At 39.4% G+C, this 17,981-nt stretch overlaps 1 protein-coding gene across 2 annotated transcripts in view; it reads left to right on the forward strand.

The window, feature by feature from the left end:
• The window catches only part of LOC121935430 (charged multivesicular body protein 3), a 61,924-nt gene extending 44,489 nt beyond the window's left edge, over window positions 1–17,435 (forward strand). Inside the window, exons 1-6 of one of the 2 annotated variants that reach the window (XM_042476946.1) lie at window positions 4,534–4,667; window positions 10,607–10,667; window positions 12,376–12,555; window positions 15,163–15,284; window positions 15,849–15,963; window positions 16,933–17,435. In XM_042476946.1, the coding sequence (XP_042332880.1) occupies window positions 4,623–4,667; window positions 10,607–10,667; window positions 12,376–12,555; window positions 15,163–15,284; window positions 15,849–15,963; window positions 16,933–17,075 (666 nt within the window). In that variant the 5' untranslated portion in view covers window positions 4,534–4,622 and the 3' untranslated portion in view covers window positions 17,076–17,435. Of the gene's footprint in view, window positions 1–4,533; window positions 4,668–10,606; window positions 10,668–12,375; window positions 12,556–15,162; window positions 15,285–15,848; window positions 15,964–16,932 lie in introns of those variants that run through there. The other variant, XM_042476947.1, reaches the window with a different exon arrangement.
• Window positions 17,436–17,981: the final 546 nt, after the last annotated feature.

The raw sequence follows: 17,981 nt of genomic DNA on the forward strand, positions 1-17,981 counted from the left end.
TTGATAGCACTTCATCTGCCATGGCTGCACCCTCCACAATCCTGGGATGTTTAATATGTTGAGGCACTGAAGCTATCTGGTAGATAACTGTATTTACTTCAAGAAACTACACATCCCAGCAGCAAGATTAGTATATGCATCATTACGGAAAAGTAAAGAATTGCCAAAAATAGATGACTGGTTTTTGAAACTATATGGAGATAGCTAAGTTGACATATATGATTTTTAAGAAGGAATGGAATCCGTTGATTGCTTATTTAAAAGAGGAAAAAGGCAAGTTTATGAGTATTGCGTTGGATGATGAGAAAGATAGATTTAAAATGAATTTAAAATAAAGTAATTCATCTAGAGTACAGAATTGACTTAAGACAATTTTGTAAAAAATTAAATGAATACAAAGTGAACAGATAAGAAATTAATGAGTATAAAATGTTATATTTATTTAGAACTAGAAGAAATAAGGAAATCATCTATTAAATTTAGTTGTGTATATGTTATGCTATAGTTTAATGTTATAATAGATAGTATTCATGGATATTTTTATCTATGGAATCAACCATCCACAGCTGGAAAATTTTATATATATATATATATATATAATTATATATATATATATATATATATATATAGCCAAAAGCAAACCTTGATTTTGAAATTTTAAATGAGGCACACCATTTTGCTATGGTGTTGTATTTAATGAGACTTGAGCATCCATGGATTTTGGTACACATGGTGGGTCCTGGAACTAAATTCCAGTAGATACCAAGGGCCTACTGTAATTCAATACTGTAAAAGAGAGCCATGATTAAAGGAGTGTCTGTGGCTGTAGAACCAAATGTGTCCGACTCACTTAAGAATCAGAAAAGATGGAGGGTTAATAGTAAAATGAGATAAAATAACACACAATTGGCTACCTTTTCTTACCTCTTTATGTAATCTTAAATACAATCTATTTTCCACGTCCATAACCATACTTTCCAAGTTTCTAGGCAATCCAGATTAAATTTCAGGAAGATTTCAGTTTGGCCGACTTGGAAGATGGGATTGGGAAGACTATCCAGTCTATGCTGTGCATGGCCGATGTGGTTTGAGGTGATACAATCCTTCTGTACAATCCACCCTGCATCCTCAGGTCCTCTGGGAGGAATTTATTGCAACCCATAAAAACCAGACTAACGGCAACCTCCCAGAGGATTTCTCCACTGCCGCTCCCAGACTATGGAACGCCTTGCCGGAGGAGATCCGTCAAATGACCAGCCTAGACAGCTTCAAAAAAGCTGTCAAGATGGATCTCTTCTGGCTGGCCTTTCCAGAATAGTTCAATGTAATTTCTCTACTCTCCCTACTTTATGTAACCACTGCCTTCACTAGAAAATTACTGTCATTTGAATAGGTTTAATTTTTAAACTGTATTGTATTTAATCCTGTTTCAAAGGGGGGGGGGGTGTCAATTTATTTATTGAAAGTATGTATTATTCCAATATATTCTATACATGTAAGCCACCTTGATTGATGCTGCAGAAAGGCGGGGTATAAGAATAAAGTTTATTTATTGATTTATTATATGTGTGTGTGTGTGTAAGGAACTGTGGCTTATCTGGTGGAAAGTGCAGGTACTGCTTCCTCTACTCCTCACATCCATGCCATAATACTGGACCTCAAAAGAACAATGTCCTGTAGGGAAAACAGAAGTGCATAAGTGGAAGGGTTTATAACTGCTTTCAGACTTCATATGGTATACTTTATAGAACCCTTTCTGGGATGACGTTATGGAGATACATAACATTCTGAGAACTAGTCATTCTGAGGACTGGAGGGGAAATATTTACCTCTGACACGTTCAGTGTCTTAAGGTTCCAGATATGGGTGGCTGACTGTACTTCCAGACCATCCCAGCATTTTAATATAAATGTCAATTTTGTCCCATTTTCAAGATAAATGCCCTGTTATGTAGTGAAAATGGTTTAAAGATCCCTGTTTGAAACTGTGATTGTCAATATATATATATATATATCTTGTGTCATGGAGTGTAAGTAGTTTTAAGATAAGACCAACATTTGCTGCATAAGACTACTTCATTGGAGAAATATTCATAGTACAATGATGGTGAGATCCAGTCCCTGTCTATCTCTACCTAAAGTTTTGTGTGAATTCTATCATTGAAGAATAATTGTTAGCTCAATGGATTCATGTAATAAAACTTTTGCTATAGTCTTCCTTTTTCATGAATACAGAATATGGCATAACCCAATCCCACTTCCGCCATCCCAGTGTCTCATTTCTGTCTCAAGGAAATATAGTCAGCCTATGCAAGAGTCATGTATGGGAACTTCAAACCAGCATGGTCAATTTGGAGGAAAACCCTTTGAGCAATACAGATGGTCTCATGCTTAATTCCTAAGTGCCGTCTTTTGTAAGTACGGGTCTTTGGGACTGGTCACTTAAAATATAACTGCATTACAAGTCGTTGCAACCCAAGTATTGTTTTGTATGAAGAATTTGTGGCTACATATTTGAAGCAGTTTCAGCTTGGCCCTGACCTTTAAGTTGCAATACTGACTACACTGAAAGCTACTCCCTTTCTCACACCCGCTGCAACGAAGATCGTCTGAGTTGGTACTTCTTATGTTGATATTTAATGTCAAAAGAATAAAAAGAACAAACATCCAAGAACTCCTCTTTTCAGATGAAAAAGGCCAGAGTAAAAAAGTGCACAGACTCCTCCTCTCTTCCCTGCCAGTCTGTGGAGAAAAACTGCACTGTTACAACTACATGAAATTCAAAGCCTGAGTCAAAGATTCTTGGACTGCAATTCCCAGAATCCCCCTGGGGAGCTGGGGTTTGAGGGGTTGCAGTACTGAAAAGTAACTTTTCTCAACCATCGGGAAAATACTCTCCCCCCCCTTTCCTCCATGGATTTCTATAATGAATTATAGCTTTGGGTGAGAAAAATAATATTTGTATATTTATTTATACAGTATTTACATTTATATTATATTTATTTATATATATTTTAATCTATATGTTTTTATTATTTCTCTCACCCATAGTAACAATTCATCTGGGAAATCCATAAGGAGGGGGAGAAGTATTTTCGCAGGGGTGTGTGTGTGTGTGCATGTGCGGGCACAGGGGGTGTATAAACACACATACATATACTGTATATATGCACACACATGCGCGCACACACAGAGACATATACATACACACACACACATATATACATACACATATTCACAGAAGCACACACATATATACACATAGACACACACACACATATATAGTAATAATAATAATAATAATAATAATAATAACAACAGTGGTAGAATTCAAAGACATAGCTGTGTTAGTCTACAGAATCAGTATGTACAGAGATCTTGTGGCACCTTTGAGACTAACCAATAGTAAGAAAATGGCAGCTCATGCTGCCAACTTCATTTCAGTTAGTCTCAAAGGTGCTACAAGACCTCTCTCTAAGTATATCTTCACACATACACACACACACATGTATATACACACAAACATACATTCACACACACATATACATACATATATAGATAGAGATATACATATACTGTACACACATATATACACACATGTATATATATACACACACACAAACATTCACACATATTTATACACACACATATACACACACAAACATATTTAAACACACACACATATATATACACACACAAACATATGTTCACAAACACATATACATAGTATATACACACATATACTCACACATATTTATGTACACACACAAACATATTTACACACAAACACACACATATATATATATATACGCACATATACATAATATATACACACACATATATATACACATGAATGTATATATTCACACACACATATACCCACATATTTATACACATATACACACAAACATACATTCACACACACATATACATACATAGAGATATACATATACTGTACACACACACATATATACACATATTCACACATACATACACACATTCACACATATACTCACACATATTTATACTCACACAGACACACACAGACAAACATATTTACACACATGCACACACAAACACAGACACACATATATATACACACACACAAACATATGTTAACACATATACATAGTATGTATACACACACAAACATATTCACACACACATATGCTCACATATTTATACACATACACACATATACACACAAACATACATTCACATACACAGATATAGATGTACTGTACACACACATATATATACACATATTCACACACATATATACACAAATACTGTACATTTACACACACATACATATATACACACACATATGTTCACAAACACATATACATTGTATATATACACACATGTACAGTATGTATATATACACACAAAACATATCACTCACATATTTATACACATACACAAACATATTCAGAGAGAGAGAGAGGACCCCCTCCCTCTGGACTTTCCCTTTAGGGGGCGCCTAACTAAGTCTCGTGCCGCTCTACTTCCGGTCTGCGTCTCTATGGTCCCTCCCTCTTCCTGGTTCCCTGGGAGGCAGAGCGGAGCAGGGACCGGAAGCCGGAAGGCCAGGGCTGGGAGCGGCGGCGGCGTTGGCCGGAGATGGGCTTGTTCGGGAAGACCCCAGAGAAGCCGCCCAAGGAGCTGGTGAGGAGGCTGTTGGGACACCGGGCGGAGGCCAGGCCAGGCCGGGGGAGGTGGAGGGGTCCCTTGAGGTGCCTCCACACTGGAGGAATAACCCGGTTTGGCACCGCTTTAACTCTTTGTCTGGCTCTTTGCTATGGAATTCTGGGAGTTGGAGTGTAACACACTCCAACTCCCAGAACTCCATAGCAAAGAGCCAGACAAAGAGTTATGTGTCTCAAGGCTATGGAATTCTGGGATCTTTCAGCATTGGAGCTATGGGTTCCTCTTTGGCGCTGCTTCCCCAAATAAAGTGTAGTAGAGGGGGATTTGGGGCTCTAGATCACCTGGAAAGAGTCAGCCCAAGCAGTTAACCAGGGAGCTCCTGATGGTCACAGGCACCTCCTGGTAACTTGGTATGTGATCAATGGATGCTGTATTCCTTCAGCCTCAGGCAAGTGATGCTTGAGCTCAGCTTCCACACAGGCTCCACAATGAGCCACATCAGTACCTGATGTAGAGAGATCTCGCAGCACCTTTGGGACTGACTGAAAGAAAGGAATTGGCAGCATGAGCTTTCCTAGACTTCAGTCTGCTTCCTCTAATGCATTTGGGCCTGATGTGGCCACAACAAGTCAAGGATGAAAAAGCGACCGTTGGTGAGACAACTCAACTGCAGAGCAGCTTGGTTGCTTGTGTAAGCCTTAAGTTGGTGGTGTTTATGCACACACTTGCACCAGTTGCTTTGTGAATGGGGGACACGTGAGGTGATGTCAGAGGATGCAGAAGCTTCGTATGAGATCAGCGATGGTCTGTTTACTTATGGTAATTATTGCCAGATGGTAATCAGTACATGCCAAATCTTCCTGCAACAATAATGGCGCCTCTGTTTATGTAGTGTGACTCAAATGTATAGAGTACTACTGTTAGGGATGATGGGAGTTGCAGCTCTTCTCCTGGCTTTCACTCTCACCACCCTGGTCAGCGGAAGAACAACCAGTTTGACCAGTAGCTCTGAGAATTGGCTGAAGATGTCTTCCAATCTTCTCTGGAGTCTGCTGGTTCTTGTTCAGCTCTCAATACACCAGTCAACACAGTAGTCTTCTTATATAAAAGATCTACTTTTATTCTAATATATACACTATGCACAAAACAATTCACTACTCACAAAACTCACACTACTATACTCCTCAATACCCACAAAAAGTATTGTCATACATTATTGCTTATATAGACATTTGTCTCTCTATTCATTATACAGTTGCCACCTCCTGGGCGTGTACATACATTATGATTGACATACCATACTTGGCTCAATCTAGACCTCACATTGCACCATACATTACTGTCCACTCAATGACTCTCAGGTGATATCAATTTGCATCTTTTCATTTTGTCATTGCCTCATATGTCCTTGGCTTTCAGGACTCTCTAATTACATTACTTACAACACCTGTGTGACAATTCAATAACTTTTGCTGTGTCATGTTACTTTCAAATACATTCATATACATATTATATTTCTTGTGACTATATATCCCATGTGGCTTTTTCCTGACAACTACTCCTTATCTTACATCTTTACAACCCACCTGTAATGTACAGTCTGCCCTCTCCTTACGCGGGGGATCTGTTCTGGACCCCTCCGCGTAAGGCGAATTCCGCCTATGCTCAAGCCCCATTGGAAACAATGGGGCTCGTGCGTGGTGGCGTGGCAGTGCGACGGCGTGCGGGGCGCAACAGGCACGTGCGCCCATTCAATTAAATGGGATGTGCCGCCCCTTCTGCCCTGCGTACGCCCCGTGGCTTGAGCGCGTAAGAACAAATCCGCGTAAAGTGCGCCTGTGTATGACGCGGGCGCGCTGTACATTAGTATTATGTGGCCTGGCAGCCCTTTGTTCCCATTCTGTGAAAGGGAGACAATTGTGAAAAGCATGCAAAATTGTTTTGCAAGTTGAAAGTGAGTACCATATATACTTGACTATAAGTCAAGAAATTTATGTCCCTAAAATCTTGGGTAGACTTATATAAGGGTCAGTACATCAGTAGTGCTTAGAAGGGTCCTAAAGCAAGCCAGCCTGATGCCCCAGTCTCCATTGAACACCGTTTCCTTCCCTCTCCAGTCCGTTTTGCAAGCCTTTGCTTCCTATTGGAAAAACTCCCCATTTAAATCCACTTAGTTCTCTCTTTCTCCATTTTGCAGTCCCTGGCTTCCCATGGAAAAACCTCTCCATTTAAACCCACTTGCTTCTTTCTCTGTTCTGTTTAGCAAGACCTGACTTCCTATAGAAAAACCTCTCCATTTAAATCCACTTGCTTCTCTTTGCTCCATTTTGCAAGACCTGGCTTCCTATTGAAAAAACCTCTCCATTTAAAACCATCTCTCCAGTCCATTTTGCAAGACCTTGCTTCCTATGGAAGTGACTCTATTTAAATACACTTGCTTCCTTTCTCAATCCGATGTTAAAACCTGTCCTCTAGTACCTGGGAATCGGTTGGGAGAGGTCCATAGAAGGAGGAGGAGGACAGAAGTGGTATTTCCCTCTTTCCATACTTCCTTATAGCCCCCTAAGTTTTACCCTCGACTTATCCATGGGTCATGTAAAAACCCAGGATTGTGACCCCGAAACCTTCCCTCGATTTATACATGAGGTCAACATGTACACAAGTATATACGGTACATATGTGGTAGACTGTCCAGCTGTGGCTCATTAACTGTGGCATGTCCTAGCTGCCTTGAATCAGTGTAGTGTAACAATTTAAATATTGGACTAGAACTGTGGAAGGCCCAACTTTGATTCCCCTTTCAGTCATGAAATAGACTTGGTCATATCATGGAGACTCCACTATGCTCCATGGCAGTGGAATATGCTGCCTCCAAGTGTACTGTGTTCTCCTCCTTTGGAAGTTTTAAAACGGGGCGTGTGCATGTTGCTTGTGTATTGCTGCATGGCAGAGGGTCGAACTTGATGGCCCTTGAGGGCTCTTCCACCTCTGTGATTCTCTGGCCTGATACAGACAGGCCAAAATAAAGCTGCTTCAAGTCACTTTGCAAATATGCTGTTTAAATGATACATGCATCCTAATAGTCCAGAAGCTGCACCAAAGCTACGCTCCAGTCCTAAGGACTGGAGTGCAGCTTTGGTGCAGCTTCCAGACTCTTAGGACACATGCATCATTGAAACCCCATACCTCCAAAGTGAACTGAAGCAGCTTTATTTTGGCCTGTCTGTATAGGGCCTCTGATTCTGTGATCTGAAGCCAGTGACTCTCTCACATCATAATCTTCATGGAGCTGTTGAGGACAGAATAAGCCACACTGTGTTTTTATTTATTGGTTTTTTGCCTTTCCAGTCCAGGCCAGTGCATGATGGGAGAAGGGGGAGCTTGTCCATTGGTATGCAATTTCATGGACTATCCCTGGCACAATAAGTATTGCTTGAATCAGGGGCTTAGCAACAACAACAACTCACAAGTGAGGCACTAGTCAGTGTGTGTCCATTGCTACAAGTTGTGATGGTCAGTAGTCAGAGTGGTGTTTAAAAAGCATTAGACCAAGGTGGTAATAATGCAGCTGTTGAATGGTAACTCCCAGCATTCGTTATCTTTGGCTATGCTTAGATAGAGCTTGTAGATATAAGTTTCAGTTGCATCTGATTCCCCATTTCTGGATAGTATAAATTCAGGGAAGATAGGTCTCTCGGTGGCTGTTTGTCATCTTAGATATATACAACCTCAAAGTTTCAAAGACAGGATTCCTCCCAGTACTGGTTGCTGGGAGTAACCATGGGAGAGGACTATTGCTTGTGGACTTTCTACTGGCTACTTTGGAAAACTGAGCATTGTGCTACAATGACTGACTCTTTAGATTTTTAATTTGGGGGACAAAATGTCTACATTTTGGGGTATGTATGTGCCTTGTATGCTGAAATACCAATTGGAGAGGAATTGACATTGCCAGATAGGAACTGTTGCGTCTCTGCAACTTAAGGCGTAGGAATCTTCCTATGCCAGGAGAAATAAACTGACAGTATAAGTCCAAACTGGATGCACCAGAGCATTCTCAGTGAACTTCCCTGGCCTTGACATCTTTGAGAAGAGTTATAAGACTTTGGCTTATCAGAACAGCAGATAGCTTAGGTTGCTGATGATTTTAAGTTTATGGAGTTATCTGTCCCATGGAACAGGAAGGACTAGAAATTAAAATGAATGCCCTTAGCTGTCTTCCAGTATTTCAGCAGTTAATACCTATCCTAATTGTATTAGAAAAGCTATGTTTCTCCAAATAATATTTGATACTGATCTGTGTCAGCATTGCCATGCATGGAATTGTTCATTTGCTTTTACAGGTTAACTCTAAGGCTTTTTTCATGGGTGGCTGAGTTAATGACACCTTTGCTTTCCGATTCTTCAGTGTGCACAAACTTTATTTCATGCACAAAATTATTAAAAATATTGTATAAAATTTTATTCAGGCTATGTATAGAAAGTGTATATGAAACATAAATGAATTTTGTGTTTAGAAGCAAGTTTAAATTATATACGTATCTCATTATGTAAGTATATGCAAATATAGGTGTCGTCCCCCCCCAATCTGAAATCCAAAACACTTCTGGTCTCAAACATTTCAGATAAGGGATGCTCCACCTGTATTAAAAATACTTCATTTTCTTCAATCTTATATGTGAAATGTATGCATCACTTAGGTCCAAAACACACTGTAGAAATAATCCAGTTTGAGACTGCTTTAACTGTCCTGGCTCACTACTAGGGAATCCTGGGAATTGTAATTTATTGTGGCACCAGAGTTATCTGATAGAGAAGGCTAACTGTCTCACAAAACTACTGTTCACAAAATTCACAAGCATTGAGCCAGGGCAGTTAAAGCAGTCTCAAACGAGATTATTTCTGTGGTGTATTTTGGACCTTAGTTTGATGGACTGACTGACTGACTGATAATTTAAGGCCTGGATATAAAGGTCCTTGGGCACAAGTACAGGCTGCATGCTTGCAGCTTTAAATGAAAACCTCTCTTCATGATTATCACAGACCATTGTTACAGTGTCCTGAATTCAATCTCTCCAACCTAAACAGTGCTGATCATTTAGTCTGGTGTTTTGCATGCAGTCTTTAATTACCTGGATTACAACGGCAACCACTTAGCAGAAGATAAATCTCTAAATGCATAAATACCTTTTGGTTAGCATCCTGTTTGTGATTTACTTGTATATAAGTCTCAGCTATGCACAGATAACTCCTGTTTTGGATGGGGTGCAAAGAGGTGGTCACTTGCCTTTAAACTATCCAAACCTCTCACTATCCCAGATCCTTAAGGCACCTGGAGGAATTTCTGCTGCTGTGACTTACAGATGGAGAAGAGGGATAAAGAGATGTCTCAGATAAAAAACAGGACTCCTCAGAGCTTCTGGGGGAAGGAAAAGGTGGATGCACTCAATTTGAGAGTGCACCCTGATTTCTTTTCTCCACTACTGAGAGGATTGACACTAGGTGCTTCTCCATGATCTGAATCACCTTGCTTTACTGTTAAGCAACAGCTGCCAGGTGGTGGGAGGTTGAGAAACTGTGTATATGCAGAGCTAAACACTGGAGTAGAATCTCAAAGCCACAAATATGTTTCACACAGGGACGTGAAGGTGGATTTGGTCTTAATATTGTTGCTTATTCCTTCAATCTGATAGCCAGTAGCTTTGCTTGATGAAAAGAAGCCTTTATTATAGCATTTCCTAAGCTGGCTCCCTCCAGATATTTGTGACTATCATCCCTAATTCATGCTAGTTCTCACTGATAGCAATTATAGCCAACTCATCTACAGAGACTCATTTTAGCCAAGGCTGCCTATTTGAAAACTGAAATGAGTCTTTAAATGATGTAGCCTGTGTTCATTTCTTTTAAAGCTTTGAGGTTTGCATTCAGACTTTCTGTACTGTATTTTATTTTTACAGATCAATGAATGGTCACTGAAGATACGAAAAGAAATGAGAGTGATTGATAGACAGATCAGAGGTCTGTACTCTCACACATTTTCTCTGAAGTATTTTTCCACATAGTCAAAGTATGCAACTGTAATACATTAATCTATGCTGGTTTACTTGAGATAAGCCACAATGCATTCACTTGGTCTTACTTCCAAGCAAGGGGAACAGGTTGGACTGCAGCCCAAATGTTTTAATCAAAAACTTTGATACATATAATATAATGAAAGGAAGTGTCGCCTCATATGCAGATTCAGCTCTGGGACAGTTCAGCAGAGAGCTCATGTTATTTTTGTGGTGTGGGTGCTGCTTCTACATTAGCTGAGTCCCAGAGAAAATTGGGGTGTTGGGGGTTTATGATGTTTTTAACTGTTTTATCAACTGCTGTACACCACTGTGATCTATGGAATAGCGATCTATGGAATTTGTGATCTTTGGAATTTATTATTATTATTATTATTATTATTATTATTATTATTATTATATTTTAACCTGGGAATTCCCCTGGACATGATTACCTGTCACACCTGTATCACATGTTTCCCTGGCTCAAATGCAGTCTTATACCCAACTGCATAAAGAGCAGCACACAAACTGTGAGGATAAGATTATCAGCTATCAAGGGCAAAAACAAAAAGCAGAGAGGATTGGAAATATCTGATAGATGTGATGTAAATATATTCCAAATTTTCAATAATAAAAATCATCTCTTTTTTCAACATACTGAGGAAGTTGAACTATCCCAGAGCTGACACACAAGGAAGGGTATGAAGGACTTAAACATAGATAAAGTCAATCTTTAGCATGACAAGCTGGATGGAAATGGTGTAGGTAACTTGCAACTAGAAGACTTTGAGGGTTGCCAGTTCCTTACTTGAAGCAACCTTCACCAAGAAAGTAACTTGTGTTAAAGCCTTCAGGTGGGGTGGTCTGTAAGGGTGGTCCATCTCCTGCCTGAGGCAACTTATCACTACAAGAACTGCTTCCCATAAGGCAAGGAGTGATAGAACAGAGCAAATGGAATAGCTCTGCCAACTGGTGGGTCAGTCATCTCTTCAAGATGGCTGTAGCTGGCTACCAAGGAGATAGTAGTTGGCTACCAACCTAGGGCACAAACAGGGCCTTGTTTTAGAGGAATAGCATGAAGCTGTGGATGAGAAACCACACACACACAAAAGAGTGCAGGAACTGGCAAGTCATGACCGCTGCCACAGTGGACCTGCAGTGCATAGGAGTTCTGTGCCTTCTTGAGGTGTTTGTGCAGACGATGCATGTAAACATGAATGTGATGTCAATATACATTTGCTAACCCTAAAAAGCCACAGAGCCAAAATACTTCAGGAGTTCTAATTTGGGGAGGGATATGATTTTGCTCAAGAAATTGCTGCCTGATGGTTCCTTCAAACTCTGCTTCTTTCCATTCTGGATCCTATCTCCATTATATGCTTAGCAGCACTGAAGATAAAAGGGTAGTTGAGCGAGAACAGCACACTTGCAAAGGATGCACAGTGATAATACTCATTTGTTAGCAGCAAAATGCCTACAGTCCAGGAGTTATAGGTATTTTGCTGCTAACACATGAACCTGAGCTGAGTCTCACTCATTCTTCCCTCTGTAAAGTAATGACATTCTAAGGATAATCATTGCTCAGAAAGCACTTCTAGTTTCATTAAAACAACAACAATCGTTAGATTAAATTGTTACCATTGACTCATGTTTGTGTTTTCACCCAAATGCAGATATTCAGCGAGAAGAGGAGAAAGTAAAAAGATCAATCAAAGATGCTGCCAAAAAGGGCCAAAAAGATGTGTGTGTGATCCTGGCCAAGGAGATGATCCGTTCACGGAAGGCTGTGAGCAAATTGTATGCCTCCAAAGCCCACATGAATTCAGTACTGATGGGGATGAAGAATCAACTGGGTATGGATACTGCTGGATTTCAGGGTATTTTCAAAATGGAGTTAGACTTATTAGTAACACATCCATCTTACTTTACTGGATCAACAAACAAAACTTATTTGGGAGACATGCATGCACACTTATATAACTTTTTCTCCTTAGTTAAACTTTTATGTTGCACCACTTCTATTTAGAAAAATGTTAAAATACTGTTCCACCATAAATATGCTTTCTGTATTCTGCTGGCAACTAAAAAGGCAGGTATTGACAAATGTCTCTAAACTCTACATTCATTTCTGAATGTAATGTTTTAAATAAACATTACCTGCACCAGTCACTTCTAGGTTTATATTCTGCAGTCATAAACTTGAATTCCCATGTGCAAGCTGAATAAGGGAAGGTTGGAGAGAAAGGGTGGGATTGGGAATCATGGGGCCTTCCAGATTATGTTGGAAAGCAAGTCTCAGTAGTCCTAGGCAATATGCAAGGAGATATTTTAGCACTTTTGAGACTAACTTAGTGAAAGGCATTATAGTATAAGCTTTTGTACAATGGCCTTAGCTGTAGGTGCTGAAGTGACAGGTTCATTTTTAACTTTGGTTGTTGAGAGACAAAGATATTTGTGATCTTGCCACAAACATAGATGCCGACGCTGCCCACACGTTTACTCAGGAAATATCATCCCAGGAGCTAATCACATAACCCATAATATTAGAGGCAGTTTCACTTGCTCATCCTCTGATAATGATATATATGCCATCATCTGTCAACAATGCTCTTCAGAACTGTACACTGGGCTCTGTGCCAGAGGATAAATAGACATAAATCAGATATTAGAAATAGAAATACCTACGAAAAACCTGTTGCAGAACACTTCATTCTTCTTGGGCATTCTATCTCTGACCTCAAGACAGCTGTGCTTAGAAAAAAAACTACAAAGGAAAGTTAGAAAGAGAAACAGCTGAATCAGAATATATCTACAAACTGCAAGCAACCAACAGTGGGTTCAACAGAGACAATGGCTCCCTGGCACACCAGCCATAACACTAGTTAACACCATAGCCTCATGCGGATGCTCTTGCCCAATCATATATCCTTTCTGATTTCCAGCATGCACACACTACCTTCCAAAGCTCCCTCATCCACTCACCCTGGCCTTAGGCAACATCTTTCCCTTCTTCCCTTGTCCCTCAACAATCATAGTTAAAACTGAACTTGTCACCTCATCACCAGAACCACAAGTTTTGAATTTCAATGACTTAACAGTCTGGCTATAAAAATCCTTTCTAGGCACCAGTTCACTCCAAGTATCTGAGGGAGTAGACCAAGTCTACAAAGGTTTATGCTACAATGGATTTTGCTCAGTTGTCTCAAAGGTACTACAAGATCCCTTTGCATACTGATATTCCAGACTAACACGGCTACGTCTCTGGATTCTGTTTTTAAAAATCTACAGTATCAGGAGAGTCAGGATGGCTCAGATGTGCCAAATGAGAAGGTATCTGTGACAAAATTGTATGCATGAGCACTATGCTGGTGATCCCAGCTATATACTAGATCCACTTTCTTAGCTACATTTAAAGACATTAGATATATTCATGGATAAGTGTATAAAAAAATTAGAAGTAAGGTTGGCAGGGAAAGAACACAGCAGAACCTACTTCAGGTGGTCTGCCGCCTCCTGTATGTGCATACACTCACCATGTCATTTACTACCAAGTTCTCTGTGGGAACAAGAGAAAATGAGGCACACACACTGTCAGTGCTCTTTCTGTTTCAGATGACCTTTCAACTGCCCTGCATCATGATTCATTGTGTTTCTCTGATATTGCCCTGTGATTGAGTTATTCTATTTTTTATTTTACTTGGAATGATTTATTTTACAAGTGGGACATAAAAATAACAATAAATACTAGTAAACTAGATTACAGGAAAGCAGAAGGTAGATTTGGATTAACTAGTATATCTCTATGATTTATCATAAACTGAAGAAGATTTCTGACTCCGTTATCTAAAACAAGAGCAGCACTAAAAATTCTTTACCTACCAATATTTGGTTGGGGGGAAACCAGGAGAGCGTGTGTGAGAGTGAGTAAAGGGGTCTCTCTGTCTGTCTGTCTGTCAGTATTATGTATAAGGGCGAGTTTTGATGCTGGCTCTGACGATTGCAAGATCGGCAGTTCAAGGCCTAAGCGCAGCATGATGCAGTGAGCTCCCATCACTAGTCCCAGCTTCTGCCAACCTAGCAGTTTAAAAGCATGTAAAAGTACAAGTAGATAAATAGGTACCACTTCGGTGGAAGGTAACAGTGTTCTGTGCAGTCATGCTGGCTAGATGATCACCGGGTTGTCTTTGATAACACTGGCTCTTCATCTTAGTAATAGAGATGAGCACCACCCCCTACAGTTGGTCACAACTAGACAATCTTGTCAGGGAAAACCTTTACCTTTTGCTTCTGAGCTTACAAGATGAGGGGAAAAAATGACATCTTGTAATCTTCAGCAAATTGGTACTCTGTCTGAATAGAAAAGGAAATTGGTACTGTTGGTCAGGAGCACCCTACTGGCAAAGATGATATTTCATTCATCTGAGCTTGATCTAAAAGCTTTCTGTGCCTTCTCTTGGCAGCTGTCCTGAGGGTTGCTGGCTCATTACAGAAGAGCACAGAAGTCATGAAAGCCATGCAGAATTTAGTAAAAATCCCTGAAATTCAGGCTACAATGAGGGACTTGTCCAAAGAAATGATGAAGGTAAGATTTACAATAGCTTCATTTTTTTCTTCTTTGCCTCTTCCATAATGTGACGTGTAACATCTAGCAAGGAAAGCTGTCTTATTACAGAGCAATAATGTTTTTCAGGGTTTTTTTTTTTTTTACAAGATGAGGCAACTATTAACATCAATTCAAAGCAAATGATTTGTTGTACTTTTCCCGTCTCTCAGTTCAAACACTAAGGAACTTATCGCACCACTAAAAAACCCGGTTTATCTCTCCTGAGTTGAATTCTAATTCAGGAGGCAACTGGATTTTATTGTGCATAATTTGCCACTGAATCCACTGGCCGAATGCAACCCAGGTCCCAAGAGCGCTCAGCAAGCCACTTTTCAAAGTCATAAAACTCCTTCCAAATTAGAATTCAACTTGAAAGAGGTAAACCGTTTTTTTTAGCGGTGCAATAAACTCCTAAGTTCCACACAATTGCAAATTTGTCTAAGCTGGGACTGAGAATGAGGCCTGATTTTTGAGACTGCAGCTCTGTTGTCTTGTTCTGTATTTATGATTTAAACAATCTTGCAACTTCTGCATCTCCTTTAGGCTGGTATCATAGAAGACATGCTGGAGGATACTTTTGAAAGTATGGAGGACCAAGACGAGATGGAAGAGGAGGCAGAGATGGAGATTGACAAAATTTTATTTGAAATTACAGCTGGTAAGTGGAATTGTACATGTTTATGTACCAATATAGATGTATCTCCTCTTGTACCAGTGTTATTCCTATCTTGTTTTCTGAAACTAGTTTTTTTATTATTTTGAAAGTGCAGGGTTTAATGTAATAGATGCTACCAAGCAAATGAGACACAAGATTCTATATACCATGGATATCGTAATGTTCTCTGATAATATTTTAATCCTTCCGTCTATTTTTGTACTTTTTATTTACACTGTCTTACTGGGCATTCTTTGTATTTTGGCTTTTGGCGAATGGCACATAATGTGCTAGAGTGGGATGGGATAAGACATGAGCAGAGCTGTTTTAAAAATTTTGGCTATCTATAGGCTTGGCTATCTGTGGGCTATTTATGTGGGACAGATTCCATAACATGGGGTAATACAAGAAATGCCCTGTTTCATGATTAACCAGAAGATGCATCTCAAGCTTCACTAGTTGACCTCAATCACTAGTGTTATTGGAAGGTGTGTCTCATGTTCTTTAAGAAAGTCTGAAGCTTTAAAAGTGGAAATCAGTTCCATGAGTTGCAAAAGTGGAAATCAGTTCCATGAGTTGCATCCAAGTGCAAAATGAGTAGCAACTATTTAGTGTAATAAAGAACAGAATTGTAGGTTTCATTAAAACTGATTGTTCCAAAAGTCTTGGATTATGGATGCCTTATTTGGCCTGCAGCAGTCAGCATTGCAACTAGTTATGCTGACTGTAGGATCCTAGTAGCTGTAGTCCAAAAAGGTAAAATTTTCAATTTCTGATCTTCCCAAATAAATCTTCTGTAGTGGATGGTAGTACATCTGTTGAAATGATACAATAAAGGCAAAATGAAGCTAATGGGATGACATAATCTGACTATTATATTGCAAGCTTATACAGTACTGCATAGTGCATTGGATATATATTTTACTGTTTCTTTTTAACTAGTCTACTTTCTTTTGCTTTGCTTCCTTTCAGGAGCCCTGGGTAAAGCACCTAGTAAAGTCACAGATGCCCTTCCAGAACATGAGCCTGAAGGGGCTACGGCAGCTGTTGTTGATGATGATGAAGAGGAAGATATTGAAGCTATGCAGTCACGGTTAGCTACTCTTCGTAGTTAGCCATAGAACAAAGGTATAACTTGATTTATTTTGCCATGGGCAGTTCTGACATGCCTTTACAATGTAAAACTCCTTATGAAAATGTTTCCTGTATATATTCCTATATATATTTTTTGTGGGTTTGCCTTGGGAAATATTATTTTTAACTTTCTTCTGTCAACCTATGTCAGCTTTAAACAGCTCTGGTGGAATGGAGGGAAGATGCTATATGTATTCTCAAATAATAAACATTTTGAAAAGAGTCTATGGTTTATGGACTCATCTTCTCAGAAGCATTTCTGCAGGCTGAGTCTACTGCAATACCTTATGTAAATTTATGAAACACTAACTGGATTTTAATAAACAGCTTTTAACACTTTCTTGTAGTCTCTATTGAGCTCGTATTTCTTACAAGTACGTGGACTGAACATGTATTCCAATCATATATAGAAAGTAATTAAAGTATTTACTGGTAGAGACGAAATAACAAACACATCAAAATGTATTCTAAATCATAGTAATAATGCATTTTAGAAACCAGAAGAAATACATTTTCAGGAAAACTTGTGTTTTCAGTGAACACCTTCTTTTTCTCACATTGTGCATATGTTGGAAGGAGTTCATCCTTATGCATTCTATAGTGTTTGATGTGGAGAAATAAACTTTTTAAAAAGGCGTGTTAAAAGAGCAAACATGCATATTCTAAGCCAAGAATGGACAACTTGCGGTTTTGATTTCTTGGGAACCTCTGGATGCGATACAGACTGCCATCCTGTCCAAAATAAATAAATAAATCTGGAATTCTTGTTTCTAAAGATGGGCATTTCTTTAAAATTTAAAACACTGAGTGGGGGCAATCTTATTTAACAGCTTAATTGTCAGTTCTGGAAACATCCAAGAGAAGGTAATCATCCTTGGAAGAAGCAA

Source organism: Sceloporus undulatus, chromosome 6, assembly GCF_019175285.1.
Source record: "Sceloporus undulatus isolate JIND9_A2432 ecotype Alabama chromosome 6, SceUnd_v1.1, whole genome shotgun sequence".
Taxonomy (NCBI): Eukaryota; Metazoa; Chordata; class Lepidosauria; order Squamata; family Phrynosomatidae; genus Sceloporus; species Sceloporus undulatus.